Here is a 22420-nt window from a genome sequence, read left to right on the forward strand (position 1 = left end):
CCTGCCTGCCCCTCGGCTGTCACGTCCTCCGCCTCCCTGGGCTCCATGTGGCCACAGTCCAGCCTGTGGCTGCCTGAGTCAGGCCACGTCCCTCCCCTGCTCAGAGCCCTGTGTGGCCCCACCTCCCTCCGGGGAAAGGACGGAGCTGTCCCCGTGGCCCATAATGCCCTACGTGATCTGCCCCCACCACTGGGCCTCTTCTGCTCTGACCACATCAAGCACGTCCCCACCTGGGGACAGTTGCACTGAATCTTCCCATTCCTGGGTGTCCACGTGGTTCCCTCGCCCCTCCCCTGCTCGGGTCCCTGCTCAAGGGTCACCTTCCCAGCCAGGCCCTCCCTGACCTTTTCACTGACACTTACAGCCTCTCCTGGCCCTCAGCACTCTCTTGATCCTTGCTTTGTGTATGTTCTCAGCATTTACCCTCTGACTCACTAGGTATTTTTCAGATTTAGCTCATTTATCGACTGTCTCCTTTCCCCTAGAATGTGAGCTCTGTCCACAAGGGCTGGGATGCTCCTGGCCATTCTGACTGCCAGTAGGAGCCCCAGCCCCAGTCTGGCAGAGAGCAGCCCTCAGTAGCCACGAACAGTAGGCGGGTGTGTGAGTGTGATGGGGTCCTTTGGGGTGTTTGCCAAGGAGTGGGCTCGGGTACGTGTCGGGCCCAAAGCTCAGGATGGCATCTGGGGTCAAGATCCCTGGGGACTCCTGGAGAAACTAGGCTCAGGGCAGCGGGGCTGGGACAGAGATTTGGACTGGGGAGGGTGGGGTCTGTACAGATGGGCACCTGAGAGCTGAGCAAAGGTGTGGAGGTGGGACAGGTGTGGGGGGTGGAGGGGGGCAGTGAGGATTCTGCTGGGGGCCGGTCTCCCCTCCTTTGTCAGAGCACAGCCCCAGGAGACATAGTAAACTGAGGTGGGAAGGGGCTTCCCCGAGCTAGTGGGTAAAAATCTTGGCAGGAGCGCCTTGTTGGCTCTGTGGGTTAAGCCTCTGCCTTCAGCTCAGGTCATGATCTCAGGATCCTGGGATCAACCTCCACATGAGAATCCCTGCTCAGCGGGGAGCCCGCTTCTCCCTCTCCCTCCTGCTTATGCGCTCTCTTGCTATCTTGCTATTTCTCTTAAATAAATAAAATCTTTAAAAAATAAATAAATAAAAGTCTTGATAGAAGGGGGGACGGGAGCCGGTGGTAGCAGCCCTGAGTGCCGGCTGGGAACAGTGGCCTTCCTTCATGGTCCCCTTCCTGATTGAGTGTTTCATTTTGGAGACTGAACTTGGCACATCCCCTGCTCTTTCCTCGGGCCCCTGGGTTCCCCTTCAGTCAGCTCCCTGAAACTGCAGGGGAGCAAGCCTGTCTCAGAGGGGTGGGGGGAGGAGGGAAGGAGACGGAAGGTAAGGAGTTTTTGCGCACACGTGCACACACACACACTCCCCGGATGACTTTGTCCTACAGGTGCATCTCGCTTTTCCACCAGAGTGGATGTCCCTGGTGGGGAGAGTTAGGGGTGGGGTGGGGTGGGTGGGTATCATTTCTTCCCATGAAAACTTGGGAGGATGGAGCCAGCGAATGCAGGGGTGTCTAGAAACTTGGCAGCTTTGGCTGGGACAGGCTGGAAACTGTCCTGTCCCCCATGTCGAATAATTCAAAAGCCTTTTTCTTCATTGCAGTGAACATTTGAGAGTAGGGTGCGGAATGTGCCTGCATTCGTGGGATCAGACATGGGGCTTCAGAGGCATCTGTGGCCTGGCTGGTGGCTGGTGGCTGCACGCTGTCCCACCCCACCCCACCCCACCCCCCACCCCCACCCCATTCCCTCTGTCTAAGGTTGCTGTTTCACCCTCTCCTGGAGTTTCCCCAAGGACCTCCTGGGCAGAACCGGAGGTGTCTGAGCAGGGGTGTAGTGTAGCGGGTACAGACGAGTGCGTTCGTTCACCGGCGGTTCCTTAAGTGCCTGGTATGGGCTGGGCCACGTTGTAGACATTGGGGTATGGCAGGGAGCAAGACGGATGACAGGTGCAAAGGGAAAGGGGGACAGGACTGGAGCCAGGGATATTTGAGGACAGACGTGGGTAGAGGGAAGGAGGGAGGGAGCCATGTGCAGATCTGTGGGAATGAAGTTCCCGCGAGGGGGTGACCGCCAGTGCAAAGGCTCCTGAGGTGGGGACATGTCTAGGTTTTGCAGAACAGCAAGGAGGCCCATGTGGCTGGGGCAGAACAAGCAAGGGGCAGAGGTGACAGGCAGATCATGTGGGCCACAGGGCCACAGGGACGGGTTTTGGGGGCCAGCAGAAGGTTTAAGGAGGTCGATGCTGTAGTGGATCCAACTGGCTTCCAGGCCCAGCTCTGCTTGGTAACCTGAGCAAGAGATTTCACCTTCATGGTCCTCAGTTTCCACATCTGCAAGATGGAAATGAGAAGAGCTGCTCCCCCCAGGTCACAGGGAGTCTGTGAGCTGAGGGTCTGCATCTGGGCAGGGTTGTGGGGTCCCTCGCGGTTGGAGGTAGTGATGTCAGTACTGGGGCTGAGCCTCGGAGAGGTACATTTGGTGGCGGGGATGGACGTGTGGCCATCTTTTCCCCTGCAGATTGTCTTGCTGAAGGGGAACAGGAACCTCCACTCTGGGCTGCCTCCCACTACCCTCGGGGGGCTGGGACAGGTCGGATAGGAGATGGGGACCCTCAACCCCAGGAGGGGTCAGGGCAGAACCAAAAGGGCAAGTGGGGGGGTGACTGGCTGGCTCAGTCGAGGGAACATGTGACTCTTGATCTCGGGGTAGAGATTACTAAAGATAAATAAATAAATAAACTTGAAAGAAAGAAGGAAGGGCAGGGTGTGGGCTTGGGAGGGAGGGAGGAAGTTGCCCTGGAGGCGAAGGGGACAGAAGCAGTGGCGTCCCGCAGCCCTCCGTGCAGGCCAGGCAGGTAAGAGCGTGGGCTCTGGTGCCCACCTGCCGGAGTTTGAATGCTGGGTGCCCCGGACAAGGGGCTTCCTCGCTCCGGGCCTCAGGCTCCTGGTCTGTGAATTGGGGTTGGTCGGTTGTGAGGGCAGCCAGCAGAGTGCGGTGCGCACGGCCCTCTGATCGTCGCTGCCCTTATTTCTGAGGACTGGCCTGGAGCCGCAGGTGCACTCTGCTGCCAGGCGGTGGGCCCCGGGCGAGTGGGGTGTCCTGCACCTCGTTCCTCCTTGGCTATAATGTGGGGCTCACGGTGGCTGAGTCCTCGTGGGTCACGTGTGCGGGTGAGACGAGGGGCTCTGGGCGGGGTGCTTGGAAGAGGGGCCAGCACACAGTAGGTGCTCGGTGGGTGACTGCGGGCGAGTGCCTTGTGTTCTGTGACTCAGAACCCCAGGGAGCACGGTCCGACATTATCCTAACAGAGGAGGAAACTGAGGCATGGGCTGGCCAAGCTGCTGGCCCCAGGCCCCACGGTGGGCTCCCAAGGTGGCTTGGCTCCCAAGTACAGAAGGTGAGGTGGCCCGGGACACAGCAGCCAGACTCCTGGGTTCCAGGCTTGCTGGGGAGCCCCTGCGCCCCCTCTTTGCCCACCTCCATGCTCCTGGTGCAGGCACCTAGCTTTGTGTCACAACTGCTCCACCTTCCCTGCTGTGGGCCCCTGTAGGGTCAGGAGCCTGGGGACTTGGTGGGGGCGCCGCCGGCGGAGCTGCAGGCTGCCCCAGGGTGGAGCTGGAGCCCGAGCACTATAAACACGGTCAGTTCCTCTGTTTGTCCCTCCCTCCGTGCTGTGCCCAGAGGGAAGGGGTGGCCCGGGCAAATATCCGGAGGTGTGTCCCTCCATCCCCTTCCCCTGCGGGGTCACACGCCCCGAAGGCAGGATGCTGCCCGAAGGCTGGCTGCGTGTGTGGATGCCGCTTGGGTTTTATGGGGACGAGGGCTCTAAGGAGGCAGTCCCGGCCCCGCGGCCTACCCCGACCCCGTCTGGGTGCCGAGCTCCTCCCACCGCAGGGTCGCCCCGCCCTCTCCTGGGCTTAGTGAGGGGTCACGTGGTTAATCCTACTCCCCGGAGTGACTTAGTGCCTTGGGCTGTGGGCTGCAGGGTGGAGGATGGGTAGGGCCGAGTGAGAGAGGCCAAGGTGAGGGCTGAGGCCAGCCGTGCCAGGTGGGGACCCCTCTGGGAACCCAGCGAGGAGGTGGAGGTGAAGCTGTGGGATATCGGTGGGAGGATGGGGGAAGGTCTGACTGTGGGGACAAGGCTGAGGGCAGCAGAGAGGCTGGGGAGCCAGAACAGGGTGGATGGGGGGCCGGGGATGGAAGCTGAGGTGGGAGGGAAGGGCTGGAATGCGGGGGAGACACTGAAAGGGCTCCTGGCTGGGTTGGGGGCAGAGGAGGGGCAGAGGCAAAGGGCCCTCCAACCTGGCCAGGGCCGCCGTACCCCACATCCGGGCAGCTGGGGACCCCGGAGCAACAGGGAAGCTGGACCTGCTGGGGGAGCCCTGGCGGGACCTGGCTCTGGCCACCTGCTGCCCAGGAGGCCCCGACCAGTTGAGACAGGTTGTCTGCTGGGTCCCCACCCCCTCCCAACTGGGCGCTGCTGCCGGACCGGTTCTCCTAGATGGCTACCCACTGATGGTCCTGCCTCTGGGCCAGGGCTGGCTGCGAGTTTTCCTGACCTCACACAGCTGCCCCAGTGGAAAGGCAGAATGGCACGGGGAGGGAAGAGAGCCGGGTCTGGAGGGCAGCATCCCAGACGCCTGAGAGAATCCTCAGGTCACAAGACTCACTGCACTTGGGGCGGGCCCTGTGTTGGGCACCGTGCCAGGCTCTGGGGAGCCAGTCTGAAGCCGGCAAAGAGCCCAGCCCGATGCCTTTCCCCTCATCCTCTGGGTCTTAGCTCACACAGCCTCTCTTGTGGGAAGCCTCCCCTGCCCCCCGACCCTCCCATCCCTCAGGCTGGGTCTGGGCCTCCTTGACCCCAGCCTTGACCACCCTGGGCCGTTGGAGGCGATCTTGATCTCGGTCCCCACCGTATCCCAAGCAGCCACCAGCACAGGGCTGGGCACAGAGAAGTGAGGTGTTAGCGAATGAATGCATGCATGCGTATTTTCTTCCCATCTTCCAGATGAGTAACTCGAGGCCCCAAGAGGAGCCGTCACCTGCCGGAGGGCACGTCTAGCACAGCCAGCATCAAACCAGGTCTGTGGGACTCCAGGGCCCGGGTGTGGGACAGGGGCGTAGGACCCGGGGTCCCCCTCCCCCAGACGCCGCTAGGAGCACTCCGGAGTCACCACAGTGGAGCAGCGCCCGAGCTCCGTGCCCTGCTCTGCTCTTGTTAACCCAGTCATCCTCAGAGCAGCCCTGTGAGGGGGAGAGAGGTCATGTCACTCGCCCACAGTCCCATAGAGTGAGTGTCAGAGAGAGATTTGTGCTCTGGCCATTTGACTCCGCGTCCCCTCACCTCCCTGGTCTCCCTGGGGACACACAGCAGTGCATCTCCCCCGCGGTCCCTTTGGTTTTCCAACTGGCTTTCAGTGAGCATTTATACGGTGCCTGGTAACAGCCGAGGTGCCACCTGGAGACCACAGAGCCTAAAGGCGGGGGTGGTTGTGTCTGCTAGTATGTGCTGCACCCACTGCGCGACCCTGGTGAGGAACTCCCTTCTCTGAGCCTCAGTCTCTTCGTCTGTAAAGTGGGAGTGTTAGGGTGAGGCTCCCAAGGGCTATGCATAGGACAGGGATGAGGGAAGAATTGTTGAACAATCGCTCGGTCACTGAGCGTGGGCTACAGGCCAGGCACGGTACTGGGGATGGGGTAGGACACAGGCTCACTGGGCAGATGAGATCTGGCCTTTGGTGCTGATAGTCTAAGGGTTGGGGGTGGGGTGTAGACATCCAGCTGGTAAACTCAAGAATGAGCGGTAGAATTTCCAGGAGTTAAACGTGCTGTGAAGCTTTGTGACGGAAAGCTAGTGGCACACCTCCTTCACTTGGATTGGTCAGGAAAAGATTGACCAACCACTCTGAGACCTGAAGGAGGGGAAGGAGGGAGCCATGTGTGGATACTAGGGAAGAGTGTTCCATGAGGAGTCAGTGCAAAGGCACTGAGGTTTGAAAACCATTGTGAGCAAAGGGGGCGTAAGAGCAGAGAGGTGACAGGTGCAGGTCATGACAGAGGGGACTCTGAGGGCTCAGTAGGGGAGCCTGTTCACGGGTCCCTTGGGCCTCCTGTGGGGGATGGGAAACCAAGGAGGAGACGAGGAGGTTACAGGACTGGGGCAGGGCCCAAGGAGCCCAGAGAAATGGGCGGGTTCTGGTGAGTGGCCCCCTCCCGCAGGCCTGCTGAGAGGAGCCCAAGTCTGCGCCCTCGTGGCGCTGAGAGCATCAGCGCCATGTTTGGGAAGAAGAAGAAGAGGGTGGAGATCTCCGCGCCATCCAACTTTGAGCACCGCGTGCACACGGGCTTCGACCAGCACGAGCAGAAGTTCACAGGGCTGCCCCGCCAATGGCAGAGCCTGATTGAGGAGTCGGCTCGCCGGCCCAAGCCCCTTGTGGACCCTGCCTGCATCACCTCCATCCAGCCCGGGGCCCCCAAGGTATGCCAGTGCCCACTGTGGCCTCTCCTGCCCCATACCAACCCCACACGGCACCCCCAGGCCTTAAACCCACGCTTGACCCTGGGGCCAACACCTCCTTGCTGACCCCCTCCTACTGACAGCCAGCCAGACACCCCAACCCTCTACCCTAATCTTCGCCCCAGTCCTGACCTTTCACCCCTCCACCCGCCGATCCCTCCCCATGCCTCTCAACACTGACTCCCACCTTGACCCCTGTAGCAGCCCCCCACGCCAGCCTCTGAGTTGTCCTCCTCTCCCTAGGCTCTGTGGCCCCATCCCGAGTACCAGAAACTTGTCCTTGGGCGAGGGACAGATCCCCATGGTAGGGCCGGTCTGGGGGCACCCAGAGAGCTGCTGACCTGGCCTCCCCTGCCCCCGTCCCCCAGTCTGAGCCAGCTTTGTGGAGGAGGGGGACACCTGAGCTGTGCCCTGAGAGCTGAGGGAGGAGTCCTGTGGCAAGGAGAGCCTTTTAGCAGAGGAAAGAGTCCATGGGAAGCCTTGGAGACTTTTCGGTTTGGGGGGTGGTTTTCCGGCCATCTTGAGCAAAAGGAGGAGTTGGGATTTGAACCACGGTCTGTTTCCACAACCCAGGCTCTTAGACCCCCTTTGCCGTATGTGTGGTCCCAGCGCCCAGGCATGGCACGGTGAGGCCGGCTGGTGGCAGGGTGTGAGCCTGCCTGGCCTGGGTAGCCAGCCTCCGAGGCCGGACTTCACCCCAGGGGCAGTGGGAGCCAGGAAGGGCCCAGGGCCAGGGGCACGCAGCCAGGGTTGTTCTGGGGCTGGAGGTGGAGATGGGTGTGCCGGTCAGCCGGCCCGTGGCGGGGGACTGGCCTTCGGCTGACTCATCATCTCCGGGGCCCGGTGCGAGGACACTCACCAGGATGGGCTCCATCCCGCGGCCCCGCTGAGGTCTCGGTGCCTCTCCTGCAGGCCTTTTGAATACTTTGAACTCTTTCCTGCTGCTTAAAGCCGCAGAGACTTCACATCCGAGGCTGTATTTCTGGCTTCTGCTGACTAATCGCAGGGGCTGAGGGGGTGGCAGCTGCCTCCGCGGGCCGGGGTGCTGGCTCCTCTGTCCCTGCCGGCCCCACCCCGCCTGCCTCGCTTCCGTCCTCCAGCTGGCCCTGGGGCTCCTCCATGATGGCTGTGGCCTCCCTAGGGGACCCCTGGAAATCTAGCCCCTGCTTGGCCCGCCAGCCGTGAGTCCTGTTTGGGCCCATGCCTGCCAGGAAGGGCCACACAAGGGGCCTTGGGGACTAGCAGAGTCTTGGGGCCCCTGTGGGTACGTGTTTGCTGCCCCTGGCTGGGAATCTCCCCTTGGCTGGGTCTTCCCAGACCCTCCCGCAGCCCCCAGTCTTCTTGGCTTCTTATTCCAGCACTAGGGCCTGAGCAGGTGTCTGTCTACCTTGCTTCACAGGGTGCCCAGGCACGGAGGCAGCCAGGCCCCCAGGAGGCAGGGGGTGGGAGGGAGAGACAAGGGCAGGCGCCCAGGGGCCCTGTGGGCTGGAGGTGGGTTTCATGCACAGTGGAGGCAGTCGTGGCTTGAGGATGTGTGGCAGCCCTGGACCTCCATCGCCACCGGCCTGTGAGTGAGAGCAGAGGGCTGGGGTTGCGTGTTCCGCTCTTTGCAGCCTCCTCCCAGCCTGCCTCTCTCCCTCACTGGCTCAGCCCATGTTTCTTGAGCACGCTGTGCACACATACCTGACACCGTGCTAGGTACTGAGATGTAGCAAGAGCAGAACAGCAGGCAAATACAAAAGTTGCCCTCGTGGACATCACACGGGGGGTAGGTGACAGTCAGCTGACAACGTGCATCAGGGCAGCTGGTTTTGAGGGCTCCAGAGAAAGAGAAGGCAGGGAAGGGGAATGGGGGGTGCTAGGGGCTGGCATTTTAGACTCTGGGTGGTCAGCGGAAGCTTCCCTCTGAGAAGCTGAGTTCGGGCAAAGGCCTGGAAGAGGAGAGGAGGGAAGGAGCTGAGGGCATACTTGGGGAAGATGTTCTAGGAAGAGCAAACAGCCAGTGCAAAGGTCCTGAGGTGGCTCTGTGCCTAGTATGTTTGAGGAGCAGTGAGGAAGCTTGTGTGCCGTGAGCTGAACGGGAGATGGGGGAGTATTCCTGGAGGCCTTGACTCTATTTGAGGGAGGAGGCGGCCATGACCAGGATCAGGGTGCTGGGCTTGGCAGGCGAAGCTTGGGTGGATTCTGGGTGGATTCAGGGCACATGTTACATTCACCAGGCCACGTGGGAATTCCCATTTGCCACCACTGCTCCTGGACTTCGGGCTCAGTCCTTTCTGACTCTCCCTGTACTCCACCCTCGGCTTCCAGGGGGACAGAGCATGGGTTTAGGGTTAACAGCCCTGGCGGGCAGCAAGGGAGGAAGTCCAGGCCGGGCCCTGGGCCCAGCGTCCTGTAATTTGCAGCTCTCCAGGACTGATTATGGGGTGGCATGGGCTCTGCACTCCTTCCCTTCCCGCCCACAGGGCAGAGACCTGCCCCCAGGCTGGAGAATGGGAGAGAGACGGGGGGTGGATTTTAGGGGGACTGGCCAGCCCAGGGGCAACAGCCTGACCCGTGGGAGGTTACCCCTTCAGCTTTCTTCCTGCACCAGACCACTTGGGGGTGTGAGAGGGGCTGCAGGGGCCCCTCTGGTGCCACCCCCACCCACCCCGCCCCATCATCACCCCATGGCATTTCTTCATTCCGTCTCTGTCTTGTCTCTGTGTGTGTGTTGTGTTGTCCTGTCCTTGTGTGTCGGATACACGTCCTGTGTCCTCCTCTTCCTTGCCCGGCCCCCATCCCGCCATTGCCCTGGACCCCAGACCATCGTGCGGGGCAGCAAAGGCGCCAAGGATGGGGCCCTCACGCTGCTACTCGACGAGTTTGAGAACATGTCGGTGACGCGCTCCAACTCCCTGCGGAGAGACAGCCCCCCGCCACCTGCCCGTGCCCGCCAGGAAAACGGGATGCCCGCAGAGCCGGCCAGAGCAGCCCCAGAGAAGGCGGGCTGCCAAGGCCGGGGTGCCGGTCGCAGCGAGGCGGGTGGCAGCGGTGGTGACAGGCGGCGGGTGGGGCCAGAGAAGAGGCCCAAGTCTTCCAGGGAGGGCTCGGGAGGACCCCAGGAGTCCTCCCGGGACAAACGCCCCCTCTCTGGGCCCGACGTCGGCACCCCGCAACCTGCCGGTCTGGCTGGTGGGGCCAAAGCGGCAGCTGGTCGGCCCTTTAACACGTACCCGAGGGCTGACACGGACCACCCGGCCCGGGGTGTCCAGGTAACCAGTTCCCCTGCCCCGGGACCTCCCACCGCCCCTTTGTCCAAAACGTCCCCTGTTCCCTGCCCACCAGTGCCAGCCTATGCCCAGCCCACTGTCCATCTCCATCCTGACCGCCATGTGTCTGTCCCACAGGCAGGGCCCCTCTCCCTCACAGGGAGCAGAGCTGGCCCCCTGCCCCTCCACTAACAGCTGCCTGTCTCTTCTGTTGCAGGGGGAGCCTCATAGCCTGGCCCCCAACGGGCCATCGGCCGGGGGCCTGGCGGTCCCCCAGTCCTCCTCCTCCTCCCGGCCTCCCACCCGAGCCCGCGGACCCCCCAGCCCAGGAGTGCTGGGCCCCCATGCCTCTGAGCCCCAGCTGGCTCCTCTAGCCCGCCCTGTTGCTGCCCCTACCCCCGCCGGGCCCCCTGCCCCCGGGCCCCCCGGGCCCCGCTCGCCACAGCGGGAACCCCAGCGAGTGTCGCATGAGCAGTTCCGGGCTGCCTTGCAGCTAGTAGTGGACCCTGGCGACCCTCGCTCCTACCTGGACAACTTCATCAAGATCGGCGAGGGCTCCACGGGCATCGTGTGCATCGCCACCGTGCGCAGCTCAGGCAGGCTGGTGGCGGTCAAGAAAATGGACCTGCGCAAGCAGCAGAGGCGCGAGCTCCTCTTCAATGAGGTGGGCAGCGGGCCCATCCCAGTCCCTCCCAGCCCCTCCCAGCCCCTCCCGGCCCCACCTGTGCCCCCCGGCCCCACCTTCCCCTTCCTCCTGCTGCCCTCTGCCAGCTGGTTTGGAGGCCCATGCTGGTCCTGGTCCTGTAAGGGTGAGGATGGGAGAAGGCCGTTCAGCGCCAGGGTCCCCAGGCCTGGGTTTGAGCCTGTCTCTTCTCCTTACTCCTCACACGTCCCCAGGCTGTCACCCCCCGCCCCATTGCCCCATACCCACCACTGCCTCCCTGGAGCCCCAACTCCAGAGCCCCTCAGCCCTGCCCTCGTGGGACTTCCAGGTCCTTCATACCCACTGAGTCCCAAACTGGCCCCCAGAGTCTCTCCCCCAGCCCTGCCCCTCCCCTGGTTCGTCTCCCACCGTAGCCTGTTAGCAGCTGCGCAGCCCCGTCCTCTCCCCCCACCTCTGCCCTGGCGACCCCTGTTGGGTACCCCCTTGGCGTTCCCCACGCAGCAGCTAAAGGGCTCTTTTGGGCCTGCCAGCCTGCCCCTCTGCCCCCCTTTACTGACCCTTGCAGCTCTCCTGTCCCACCCCTCAGTGTCCTTGGGACATGGGCCTGGCCTCTGGCAGGCGTTTGAGGTCTGGCTCCCATCTAGGTCCTTGGTTGTGTCCAGCGTCTGGCTGGGGTTCCCGGTGGCATCTGCCAGCTTTTTACAAAGGCCAACTCCTGGCTCCTTCCCCAGAGGAATCTGGGCTGGCAGCAGCCCCTGGACTCCAATGCGGGATTCCCGGGATGTCAGGTCTGGAGGTGGTCGAAACTGCCTCCTCCCGGTCTCTCAGCTGTCCCCCTAACCCCTCCCCCGGCCCCCTAGTCTCCCTGCACTGCAGCCGCACCATGGGCTCTTTAGCTGAACCCCAGTGAGTGTCCCGTTCCCATCTCCCCCGGGCTTTGCTGCCAGGCCTTTTCTTCCCTGAACCCATCCCCCCAGCCTGTTACTCTGCCCTTGGCTGGTACCTGCTTGTCCCACGGACTCAGTGCTTAGACATTCTCGTCCGCACCCCTGTCCCTACACTGGCCCGGTCAGCAGGGCCATTCAGAGACCAACCAGCTCAGGACTGGTCAGAGAGCAGGATCAGAAATGGGGTACGGGGGCAGTGAACCCCCACAATGCAGGCATCAGGCCTCAAGCTGCCTTTGGGGTCTCCTGACCTTGGCACAGGGGAGGGCAGTGACAAATGACAGTGACAAGGAGCAGGAGTGACAAGTGGGCTGGGCCTTTGGTGTGGCAGGGCCCCAGCCCAGGCAGGAGGGGAGGCGGGAGGCAGGCTGGTGGGGTGACTGGGTTTGCGGCAGGGGCCGGTGGCACTGACCCCACCTGGTGCCCAGGTGGTGATCATGCGGGACTACCAGCACGAGAACGTGGTGGAAATGTACAACAGTTACCTGGTCGGGGACGAGCTCTGGGTGGTCATGGAGTTTCTGGAGGGCGGCGCCCTCACCGACATCGTCACTCACACCAGGTACTACCAGGCCCCAGGCTCCCTGGGGCCCCCACGTCCTCTCAGACCCCTCGGGGTGGGGGCCACGTCTCTGGCCTGGGAGGGCGGCATTCCCCTCGGGCCTCCGGTCGCTGACCCCCAGCCCACACAGGATGAACGAGGAGCAGATCGCCGCCGTGTGCCTGGCCGTGCTCCAGGCCCTGGCCGTGCTCCACGCACAGGGAGTTATCCACCGCGACATCAAGAGCGACTCCATCCTGCTGACCCACGACGGCAGGGTGAGGAGTGGGGCGGCTTGGGTTCCCTCTGCCTCTCCCTGGCTCCCCTCCATCCCTGACCCCCCAGCTCGGTGGCTTGAGGAGCAAGAAGTTTGTTCATTCCTCAGGCCAACAGCCCCGAATCAGGCCCAGTCAGCGGGGGGCTCTGCGCACGCGGTCATGGAGGGGCCCAGGCTGGAGGAGGCTGCGCCTTCGGCCCAGGGTGCCGGGAGCTGTGGTTGAACACTGGGCCCCGGGAGGCCGGGAGACAGCTGGGGTGCTGGCCGTGGCTCTTCCTCCACCAAGAAGCTGTTCCCAGCCGAGCACGTGGCCGTGGGCCATGGACCCCGCTCCTGTCTCCGCTTCTCCAGACTGAGGCTCAGACTCAGGCCCACGGATGAGCCCCCCCAGTGCCCAGAACCTGCATTTCTACTCCAAGAGTGGACGTGATTTTCAGTGGGAGGGAGTCCTTGACTGTCCCCAAGTTCTCGTTGGTGATTCGCCTGCCTTCCCCCAGGGAAGTGAAGCCATTCGGCAGAGATAGGGGTCAGGGTGGGCTCTCTTTCATGGGGAGTCTCAGTTGGAATCCCCGAACGCCTGAAGCTGTCCACAGATGTGTTTGGGGGACATCTGTGAGCCTGAAATTGTGTGCACGCCGTGTGCATACGTTTCATGGGAGTGAGAAGATCCGCACGTATCCTCAGGAATCGGAAGGGGGCCAGTGGCTCCCAAGCAGGTGGAAATGTGTGGTTCTGGGGACGTGGTTGGTAGCAGAGTAAGTCACAGCTGTCATCTCTCCGGGCCAGGGCTGCATTTAGGGACGCCGGGGCCCAGGCAAGGGCTTTGGGAGCCAGCTGGGGTCTCAGCCCCCCCTAGGCAACATTTGGAACCTGTAGGACTCAGGCCACTTACCCCAAAGGCTCCAGGGGAGACCCTGTCAGGAAGGCATCTCCCGGGTGATCTCCCATGGGGAGGTGACGCACCTAAGGGCCCCCTGCTGGGAGGAGGCAGAGGGACCCAGTGGTCTGGCTCTAACCTCTAGGCTGCCCCGTGGAGCCCCGGCACGTCCAAGGCCAGGGAACTGAGTAGGTAGACACCTCTGACCGCCCCTCACTGCCCGCGCCCCGCTGCAGGTGAAGCTGTCGGACTTCGGGTTCTGTGCCCAAGTGAGCAAGGAGGTACCACGGAGGAAGTCCCTGGTCGGCACGCCCTACTGGATGGCCCCAGAGCTCATCTCTCGCCTTCCCTATGGGCCAGAGGTAAGCCGGCGGTGGCCCGGTTGTCCTGCTGTCAGCACACGTTTACACTGTGACCATCTGGAGCCGCAGGAGTGCTGGGGGTGGAGTGGGGCTCGGTGTGGGAGATGGGTCACTGGGGATGGTCCTGTGGGAGAGAAGGGAGGCATGCGTGTATGCATCCATCCCTGATGAGCCTGGCCCGGTGCTGACAAAACCCGCTTGGATTTAGCTAAAACCTGAAAACTCTGGGTCCCAAGAACTGTGACGTAGGGGTGAGTGACAGGCTTCAGGCCTGGCATTCCTGTGCTCTGTCCCTTCCCAGCCCTGACTTGGTCCTTGTAGTCTTCACCCAGGCAGGTGCTCCCCTAGTCGGGGCAGAGCTGGCCTGGCAACTCTGGGACCCCATCCCCCTGCCTGTGAGTGCCGGGGTGCTCCTGGCTATTGCTGGTGAATGTCCTTGGAGTGGTTCTGATTGGTTCAGCTCAGGTCACGTGTCTGCTCGTGAGCCAATTACTGTGTCCCAACCATGCTGCTTAGGCAACTGGCCACAGGACCCTGAATGCTCCCTAGAGCGAGGGAGGGAGGGTGCTGGGTGGGCAGAACCCTTCTTAGGGCTCCCTGGGGGAGGAGCTTCTGGGTCTGGCAAGTTGGGTGTCAGGGTGTCTGGGGCCCAAGGACTCCAGGAGCAAGGAGGCAGAGGCAGAACCAGCCACCCCTCTGTGGCTTCCCCCAGCACCGGCCCAACGGGCCCAGCTCAGCCCTCCTGTCCCTTTCCCACTGCAGGTAGACATCTGGTCTCTGGGGGTGATGGTGATCGAGATGGTGGACGGGGAGCCCCCCTACTTCAACGAGCCCCCCCTCAAAGCCATGAAGATGATTCGGGACAACTTGCCACCCCGACTGAAAAACCTGCACAAGGTGGGCCCCCAGCAGGCAGGTGGTGTGGGGGAGGGGACACTGCCTCTCTGTTGGGCTCCCCGCCCCCTCCCCTATGGGTTCCCTGAGCCCTCACTGTCCCCCAGTGGTTGTGCCTCAGCTGGCTGGCATAGCCAGGTCTGGGAGAGGAGCCTGGCAAGAGAGGGGTGCTTCTGGGGCCCAGCCACTGTCACCTCCTTGCAAACCTTGAAAATGGAGAAGAAATGAGCCCCTGGGGTCTTTGATGTGTTTCTTTCCTTGGGACCAAGTTCTAGACACCTGGGCCCTCCTGGCCCCTACCCCCAGGCAGCAGATGTTGTCGGCCCATTTGACAGAGGCGGAAACTGAGGCCCAGTGGCAAGTGAGCAGCGGAGCTGGTGCTCAGATCCATCCCCGACTCTCTCCCCCACCTCCCCACAGGTGTCACCCTCCCTGAAGGGCTTCCTGGACCGCCTGCTGGTGCGTGACCCGGCCCAGCGGGCCACAGCGGCTGAGCTGCTCAAGCACCCGTTCCTGGCCAAAGCGGGCCCGCCCGCCAGCATCGTGCCCCTCATGCGCCAGAACCGCACCAGATGAGGCCCAGTGCCCTGTCCCTGAACCAAAGAGCCCCTTGGGTCACCCCTGTCCCACCACGGGCCAGTCGGGGGGAGGCCCCCACTCCTCCCCACCCGGGAGACACTCCATGTGGCACCGCCCTCTGTGTCGGCGGTGGCGGAGCGTGCAGGACCCTACTACTGAACTCCAGGTTTGATTTTGTGACTTGTAAAAAAAAAAAAAAAAACAACAACACAGGGACTCGCGGGAGCAAGTGAGGGTTCCCAGCCTCCCCACCCTCTGGGATGGTCCCTCCCTGTGTCTTCCTGTCTTCCAGGAAGGACAGACAGCCCCCCATCACTGGAAATCATCTGCAGTGGGGGCTGCTGTGGGTGGAGAGAACACTACGAGAGGCATGTGTGTGTGCGTGTGCACGTGTGTGTGCGCACGCGCGTGTGTGCACGCACACCCGTGCAGACGGTCCAGCTGCTCTGTCCTCCAGCCTGCGAGTGGGTATCTCTGAGGCCTTGCCTGACCTACAGCGCAGCCCCCTGGCCCCCCCCCCGAGCCATTGCGGGGGTCGATCATGAATGTCTGAAGAGTGGCCTTTTCCCCGAGTCCTGCACCCCCTCTCGGTGGCTGGCTGGGGAGACGGGGGTCAGGGCTTCCCGCCCATCCCCAGCCTCTGCAGATGACTACTGCACCTGGACAGCCTCCTCTTTTCTAGAAGTCTATTTATATTGTCATTTTATAACACTAGCCCCTGTCCCAGCCTGGGGACAGATGGTCCCTGCCCCCTTGGGGCGGCACCAGGGACAGAACCACTGCTCGAAGAATCAGGTTCCCAGCCCTTTGGTGCGGCCCCACTCTCCCCTCCCCTCCCTCAAGTTAGTTTTACAATTAAAATGTTTTCTTGTTTTGCGTGTGCCTATAGTGTGTGTAGGGCCCCTCCCTGTCCAGGTCATCTTGGTGTGGGACTTGGGGGAAGGACTCAAGGACAGAGAGAGGGCGGGCTGGCGAACCCTAGGATTCCAGTCCATCTTAGGGCAAGGGCCATGTCTGGGGGTGGTCGGGAGCCCCAGGTCGAAGTAGCCCATAGTGCCCCCCTGACGTGCGACCCTGGCCTGCAAACAGCCAGTCCCCCAGGGTCCGTGTGCTGCAGTGACCAGTTTGCCAAATCGGAGATTTGCCGGAATCTGGTTTTAAAGGTTGTTTGTCTTGAGCATGGTTGGTGGGTAGGAAGGATCCTTGATGAGCTGATGTTAGTAAATGGGTCGTTCAGAAAATCGGTCAGTGGGCAGGTGGGCTTTTGAGGACTCAACGGAGGCAGATGGACCTGGAACAGCCAGCCTTAGGGATACTCCACTGGCCAGATCCCTCCCTCCAAATCGGGGTCCCAGGAGGCTGAGCCTGGGTCCCCACAAGGGGAGAGAGGAATTGGCTGGCATCCTCAGGACAGTGCTGCCTCTGTGTTCTGGGCACCGAGCACCCCAGGCTGGTGTGAGCTTGGACTGTGTGCATCTCCCCCAGAACCCAAGGGGGGGGGGGGAACAGCAGCTCCCTGGGGACAACTGCAGCGTGAGCAGCGAACCCCACCACCCACTGGCACCAGGGACCTCCGCCTGCTGTGTGGGCGGGAGACGTGTGGAGATTCTGGCTCGGGTACACCGTCTGCGCCCACTCCAGAGCACGTCTCTCCACGGGCCCTGGGTCCCCAAGGCTGGGGTGCCGTGTCTGTGCCTGGGGCCGGCCACCAACAGGCACCGTCTAGATGGGGACTCAGAGGTCTAAACATCCCCAGGGAAGCAGCTGTTGCCATGTTGAATGTGTTGGGTGCCTGGGTGGAGTTGTTAAGCTCCGGGAAGAACTCTGCCAAAATGGGTATAAGGAGAAACAGAAAACAAGAAAAGACCAAAGTAACATCCCCCCCCACACACACACGCACCAAAGAAAAAGCCCTGGGCTTGAATGCTTTTACAAATGAGTTCCACCAGACTTTGAAGGATCACGCAATTCCTACCTTGTACAAACTGTTCCAGAGAACAGGGAAAGGATAGCAGCCCGACTCATTTTCGGAGGCTGGTACGCCCATGATTCCACAACCCAGGAAGAACAGGGTGGCACAGAGCCACCGCCCTCCCAACTGGAGGGCCTCACCTCCCTGGGCCCCTGGAGGTGCTCTAGGACGTTCCACTGCGGGTGAAGGATCTTTCCCCTCTCCCCCCCACCCCGGGGTACAGGAGGCCCCTTGCCAGGTCATTACCTGGTGGAGGAGCCAACATTCGGCTTCATGCGGACTCTACCATGATTGTCACCTTCCATCGCCATCACTGCAGTTTAAAGGATGGTTTTGGGTGGCCTGGAGAGAGCATTCCCGGAAGCCCCATACCCCCTCCTGCTGCCCCTGCCCATCAGGAAGGGGTTCCCACGGCATCCGTGAAACCCCTCTAGTTGTTTCGGATGGGAGATTGAATACAGGGGCTTGGTCACAAGAGTACCTGGAAGGCTCGGGGAGCCAACAGGGCCAGTAACCCGGCCTAGAGGCTAGAGGCACAAAAGTGCTCAGGGGCACCACCAAGACCCCAGAGGTCGGCTCGTGACCCTGCGGCCGCGGAAGCAGGAAGGTTCTTCCAGCTTCCCGCTCCACCGGCTCCAGGACCTCCTTCAGGCAGGACCCCACTGATCCCAGCCGGCGAGGGAGTGCGCGTCAGGCGTCGGCGGGACAAGAGCGCACTCAGAAGGGCAAGTGTGTCGGAACAAGAGCAGACACCTGCCCCAGCGGCCATGTGGCCCTGCGGACTGGCTTTGTCCAGATGGCACTGACCGCACCGCGTCCCACACAAATTAGTGAGTGTTACCTCAGCGGCAGCAGGGGGCGCTGTGCTCCAAGCTGCAAAGGCCCAGGAGGGGAAGCCCGGGAGGTACTAACCTGTAGATCAGAGGTGTGTTTACAGGGACCCAAAATGAGTAAGTGAAACAAGTCAGACCAGTGGTTCTCCCAAGCGTGGTTCCCGGACCAGCATCATCCCTGGGAACTTTATGGAAATGCAGATTCCCAGGCCACCCCCCGGGCTGAATCATTGGTTCTGAGGACAAGAGGCAGCCACGCCCCCTTAGGGACATGACCCGGAGGTTGCGGCTTTGCCTCATTGACCAGAGCTTCGTCACGTGACTGCACCCGGCACCAAGGGAGATTGGGAAACGCAGTCTTTATTCTGGGCGGCTGTGTGTCTCGTTAAAAATTCTTATACTGTAGAATTGTGATTCTCCACCTCTGCTAGATTCTCCGCCTTCATTAGACCTAGACTCCCCGGGATTCTCTGAAGAACCCAGAGGCAGACCCAAGTATATTCAGGATGAGCTTTCTATATGACAAGGCTGGCCCCCATGAAACAATGAGGGAAAAATAGATTGTTTAATAATAGTGTTGGGGAAATTGCTTCATTTTTCTGGAAAAAAGGAAAACGGGCTCCCTACCTAACACCACGACAAAAGAACCCTAGCTCTGTGCTTCCCAGGAAGGTAGCCACCAACCACATGTGACTATTTAATTTTAAATTAACAAAATAAAATGAAACAGTTCGGTCCCTTAGTAGCACTAGTCACATTTCACAACCTCCACTGTCACATGTAACCAGTGGCTACTAACTAGACTGTTTAGATATGAGAACTTTCCATTGTCTGAGTTCCCCTGGACAAGGTTTCTCTGATGGATTAAACATCCTCTAGAAGACAAATTATGAAGGTAATAGAGGAAAATACTTGAGGACCAGCAGCAGAGAGGGACTTCTTAAAACTCCAGTGGAACAAACTGTCAAAAAAAAAATTAATTGAACTATGTGAAAATGTAAAACTTTTGTTCAAAGAAGGACGTCGTGGCCAAATGTAATAGGCTTCAGAAAGGGGAAAAAAATTTTTGCAGTCTAACATGTATCAGATTTTTTTTTTTAATGAGAAAAGAGTAACCCAAATAGAAACATGGGCAAAGAATATAAACAGGCAACTTACAGAAGAAAAAAACCCAAAAGACCAATCAGGGTGTGCACAAGGGCTCAAACTTACCGGTAATCGGAGGAAGGCAAATTTCAACACGCGGTCCTTCTACCACGAGCCTGGTAAAAATTCGCGTCTGGTTTAGTCAAATGAATTATTGCATGTATGCATCTCGCAATAATTCCACTCCTGAATCCCTTCCCAAAGAAATCATGGGACCCTATGGGGGAGCACACACGGGGATATTCACTGCAGCAGTGTTTATGGGGTGGGAGCTGGAGGTGGCCTGTGTGCCGTTGTGTCTACTCTAGGGCAGCAAATGGGAGACACAGGGGCCACACGCCAAGGACTCTCGTGCAGTCCTCAGGAGCCAGGGACCAAGTGTGCCCATGGGGAGGGAGAGCCAGACCAGTGATGGGGAAAGTAAAGTCAGGATCTATACCAGGCCACGTGTGTTGATTACAAATTAGGGACATAAAACAGTAATACCCGTTTTTCAAGATTTAAAAAGGTGACTCATTTACATAATAGAATGGCTCCCTGTGGGGAAGGAGGAGAGAGAGGGAATAAAGAGGAAGAATAAATGAACATGAGAGGAGTCTCGGGAGGAATAAAGGCCTTGAAGGTCACGCTGAAGGTCTGTCCTATGAACAAAGGCTGTGGATTGGGGCAAGGTCACGGGTATTTAAAGGAAAATTATCCAGGTGATTTTTTTTTTAAGACTTTATTTATTTGACAGACAGAGATCACAAGTAGGCAGAGGCAGGCAGAGAGAGAGGAGGAAGCAGGCTCCCCGCTGAGCAGAGGCCTGATGCGGGGCTCGATTGGGGGGGGCTCCATGGGGGGGCTCCATGGGGGTGCTCGATGCGGGGGCTCGATCCCAGGACCCTGAGATCATGACCTGAGCCCATGGCAGAGGCTTTAGCCCACTGAGCCACCCCAGGCGCCCCTATCCAGGTGATTCTAACGTGCAACCGAGATTGAGAATGGGAGCTTGGCTGTGGGGGCCACCCAGGGCTTTGTCCACCACCATGTCACTGCTGGACTGGATTTTTCTTTTTTTTAAGATTTTGTTTATTTATTTGACAGACAGATCACAAGTAGGCAGAGAGGCAGGCAGAGAGAGAAAAGAGGAAGCAGGCTCCCTGCCGAGCAGAAAGCCCGATGCGGGGCTCGATCCCAGGACCCTGGGATCATGATCTGAGCCGAAGGCAGCGGCTTTAACCCACTGAGCCACCCAGGCGCCCCTGGACTGGATTTTTCTTAAGAAATCCCCATTTTCATGTGACAGTTCTTGAATCTTAAAGATAGGCAACCAACCCAGTGTGCCGAACCGTGTCTGTGGGCCCAGCAAGATCAAGGGCAGAGCTAATATATCTCTAGATCGTAAGTGGGGGGAGAGGGCCAGGTTGGGGGGCTCAGTCGGCTGAGCCTCCGACTCTTGATTTCGGGTCAGGTCAGGATCTCAGGGTCGTTGAGACGGAGTCCCGAGTAGGACTCCAAATTCAGTGGGGAGTCTGCTGGAGATTCTCTCCCTCTGCCCCTCCCTGCTTCCCTCTCTCTCCCAAATAAATAAATAAATCTTTAAAAAAATAGTAAGACAGTGTCCAGGGCTTCGCTGAGCACCTAGTTTATCCCATTTAACCCTTTCGTGCTTTGAATGGTGCCCCCGCCACTGCATGTGGGACCTGTAAACTCAAACCTAGGTGGATAAAAAGGGCCCTGCCTTGAGGCTGTGATGAAGGATTTTGCTGGCTGGGGGCGGGGCAGCAACGTCCTTAGAAGAGAAAAACAGGGGCGCCTGGGTGGCTCAGTCGTTAAGCATCTGCCTTCGGCTCAGATCATGATCCCCGTGTCCTGGGATCGAGCCCCACATCGGGCTCCCTGCTCGGCGGGAAGCCTGCTTCCTCTCCCACTCCCCCTGCTTGTTTTCCCTCTGTCACAGTCTCTCTCTGTCAAATAAATAAATAAAATCTTAAGGAAAAAAAGGGGGGGGGAGAAAAGCAGAGGGAGGTTTGCGACGCCCAGGGGAGGCGGACACTGGAGGGCTGCCGGGTGGATCGAACAGTGCCGGCAGCTCCCAGCCGCCAAGACGCCAAGAAGTCTCCCCTCAGAGCTTCAGATGTGGCAAGACCCTGCTGACACCTTGATCTCAGACTTGGGCTTCTAGGACGGAGCGACATCACCTTTCTGCCCCCCTAAACCGATGGGTTTGCGGCGATTCCTTAGGGCAGCTCTAGGAGACACACACCACCCGCCCAGCAGCTGTTCCCTAAGCAAGCACCTTCCTCAAACCCATTTCACAGCGGGGGAGACTGAGGAATGAATATATGAAGCCACCAACCTGAGGTCACACAGCCGGCAGAGGGAAGAGGCAGGACTGGAACCCAAGCACCCCCCCAACCCCTGCAAGTCTCTGCAGATCCTCAGGCCACAGCCTCCAGGACTGGGCAGGGCTCCCCTCGTTACCTGACGGGCCACAGGACCCAATAGGAAAGTGTCAACATGACCAGGGCCAGGACCCTGAAAGGAAGCTCAGAGAAGGCTGGGAGTGAGTCAGGACAGCATCTACAGAAGTTTGGGGCCCTGCCAGGTTAAACAAAGGTAACCTCTCTCCCTTTCTTCTTCTTTCCTTCTCTTCCCTGTTCCTTTGTCTCTGACTTTCTCTGTCTCTCTCTGTCTCTCCCTTATTCTATCACTTAACCACACTTAGCGTTTGAGCAGTGACCCAAACCCACGGAGCAAAATGCAGAAGATTCCAAAGGGGTTAAGTTGCAAAATCAACCTCCCTCCCTCCCCCATTCCCTGCTTCTCTTCTCGGAACCCCTCCCCAGAGGTGGCCCCTGGTAGAAGTTTCTCGCATCTCCTTCCGGGAATGAATGCACAGACCAGGAAAGACCTACATGCATATGCAGATTGTGTCCCACTTTGCACAAATGTTAGCATAATGTCCACATCCTTCTACGTCTTGCTTTTTCCTCCCTAACACTGTGTCTTGGTGGTGCTTCCTTGTTGGGAATGACAACAGCAACTTCCCTCCTGTCAGTGGCTGGAGTAATCCTCCACGGAGTGTGTGAGCTCTGAGTTATGGAAACAGTCCCAGTCCATGGACACCGGATGCCGGAAAGCTGGCGGCTGCCGGCTGTTTTGACCAATGCCACAGTAGAGATCTTGCATATATTTTATATTCGGCACATGGGCAAATTTATCTGGTATACATCCGCCTTGTCTCCTCCCCCACCTGCCGCTGGACTCCGCTCTGGCCTCTGCCCCAGGTAATGCCCTCTCAGTATCTCTAACCTTCTAGATTCTTCCCCGCCTCTCGTCAACCTCGTCCTGGTCTCTTTCTCTTTCTCTTTCTTTGGCTTTCCTCCACACCACCGTCCCCTCTTCCTCTTCCTCTTTCCCTCTAACCCCCTCCCATTTCCCTCCTTCTCCCCAACCTCATCCCTGCCTCTCTGTCGCCCCCCGTAGGATGAAGCTGGATCACCACCT

General features: G+C 59.9%; 1 protein-coding gene across 5 annotated transcripts in view; it reads left to right on the top strand.

Annotated features, from left to right (window-relative positions):
• PAK4 (p21 (RAC1) activated kinase 4) overlaps positions 1 to 15847 on the top strand; it is a 42587-nt gene extending 26740 nt beyond the window's left edge. For 2 of the 5 annotated variants that reach the window (XM_080827688.1, XM_080827689.1), the window contains exons 2-10: positions 5077 to 5150; positions 6288 to 6546; positions 9390 to 9839; positions 10054 to 10500; positions 11876 to 12009; positions 12140 to 12266; positions 13379 to 13504; positions 14267 to 14401; positions 14819 to 15847. In XM_080827688.1, the coding sequence (XP_080683814.1) occupies positions 6343 to 6546; positions 9390 to 9839; positions 10054 to 10500; positions 11876 to 12009; positions 12140 to 12266; positions 13379 to 13504; positions 14267 to 14401; positions 14819 to 14974 (1779 nt within the window). In that variant the 5' untranslated portion in view covers positions 5077 to 5150; positions 6288 to 6342 and the 3' untranslated portion in view covers positions 14975 to 15847. Of the gene's footprint in view, positions 1 to 4042; positions 4154 to 5076; positions 5151 to 6287; positions 6547 to 9389; positions 9840 to 10053; positions 10501 to 11875; positions 12010 to 12139; positions 12267 to 12373; positions 12769 to 13378; positions 13505 to 14266; positions 14402 to 14818 lie in introns of those variants that run through there. The other 3 variants (XM_080827690.1, XM_080827691.1, XM_080827692.1) reach the window with 3 other exon arrangements.
• Positions 15848 to 22420: the final 6573 nt, after the last annotated feature.

The sequence above is a fragment of the Martes martes genome (genome assembly GCF_963455335.1).
Source record: "Martes martes genome assembly, chromosome: 17".
In the NCBI taxonomy this organism is placed as follows: Eukaryota; Metazoa; Chordata; class Mammalia; order Carnivora; family Mustelidae; genus Martes; species Martes martes.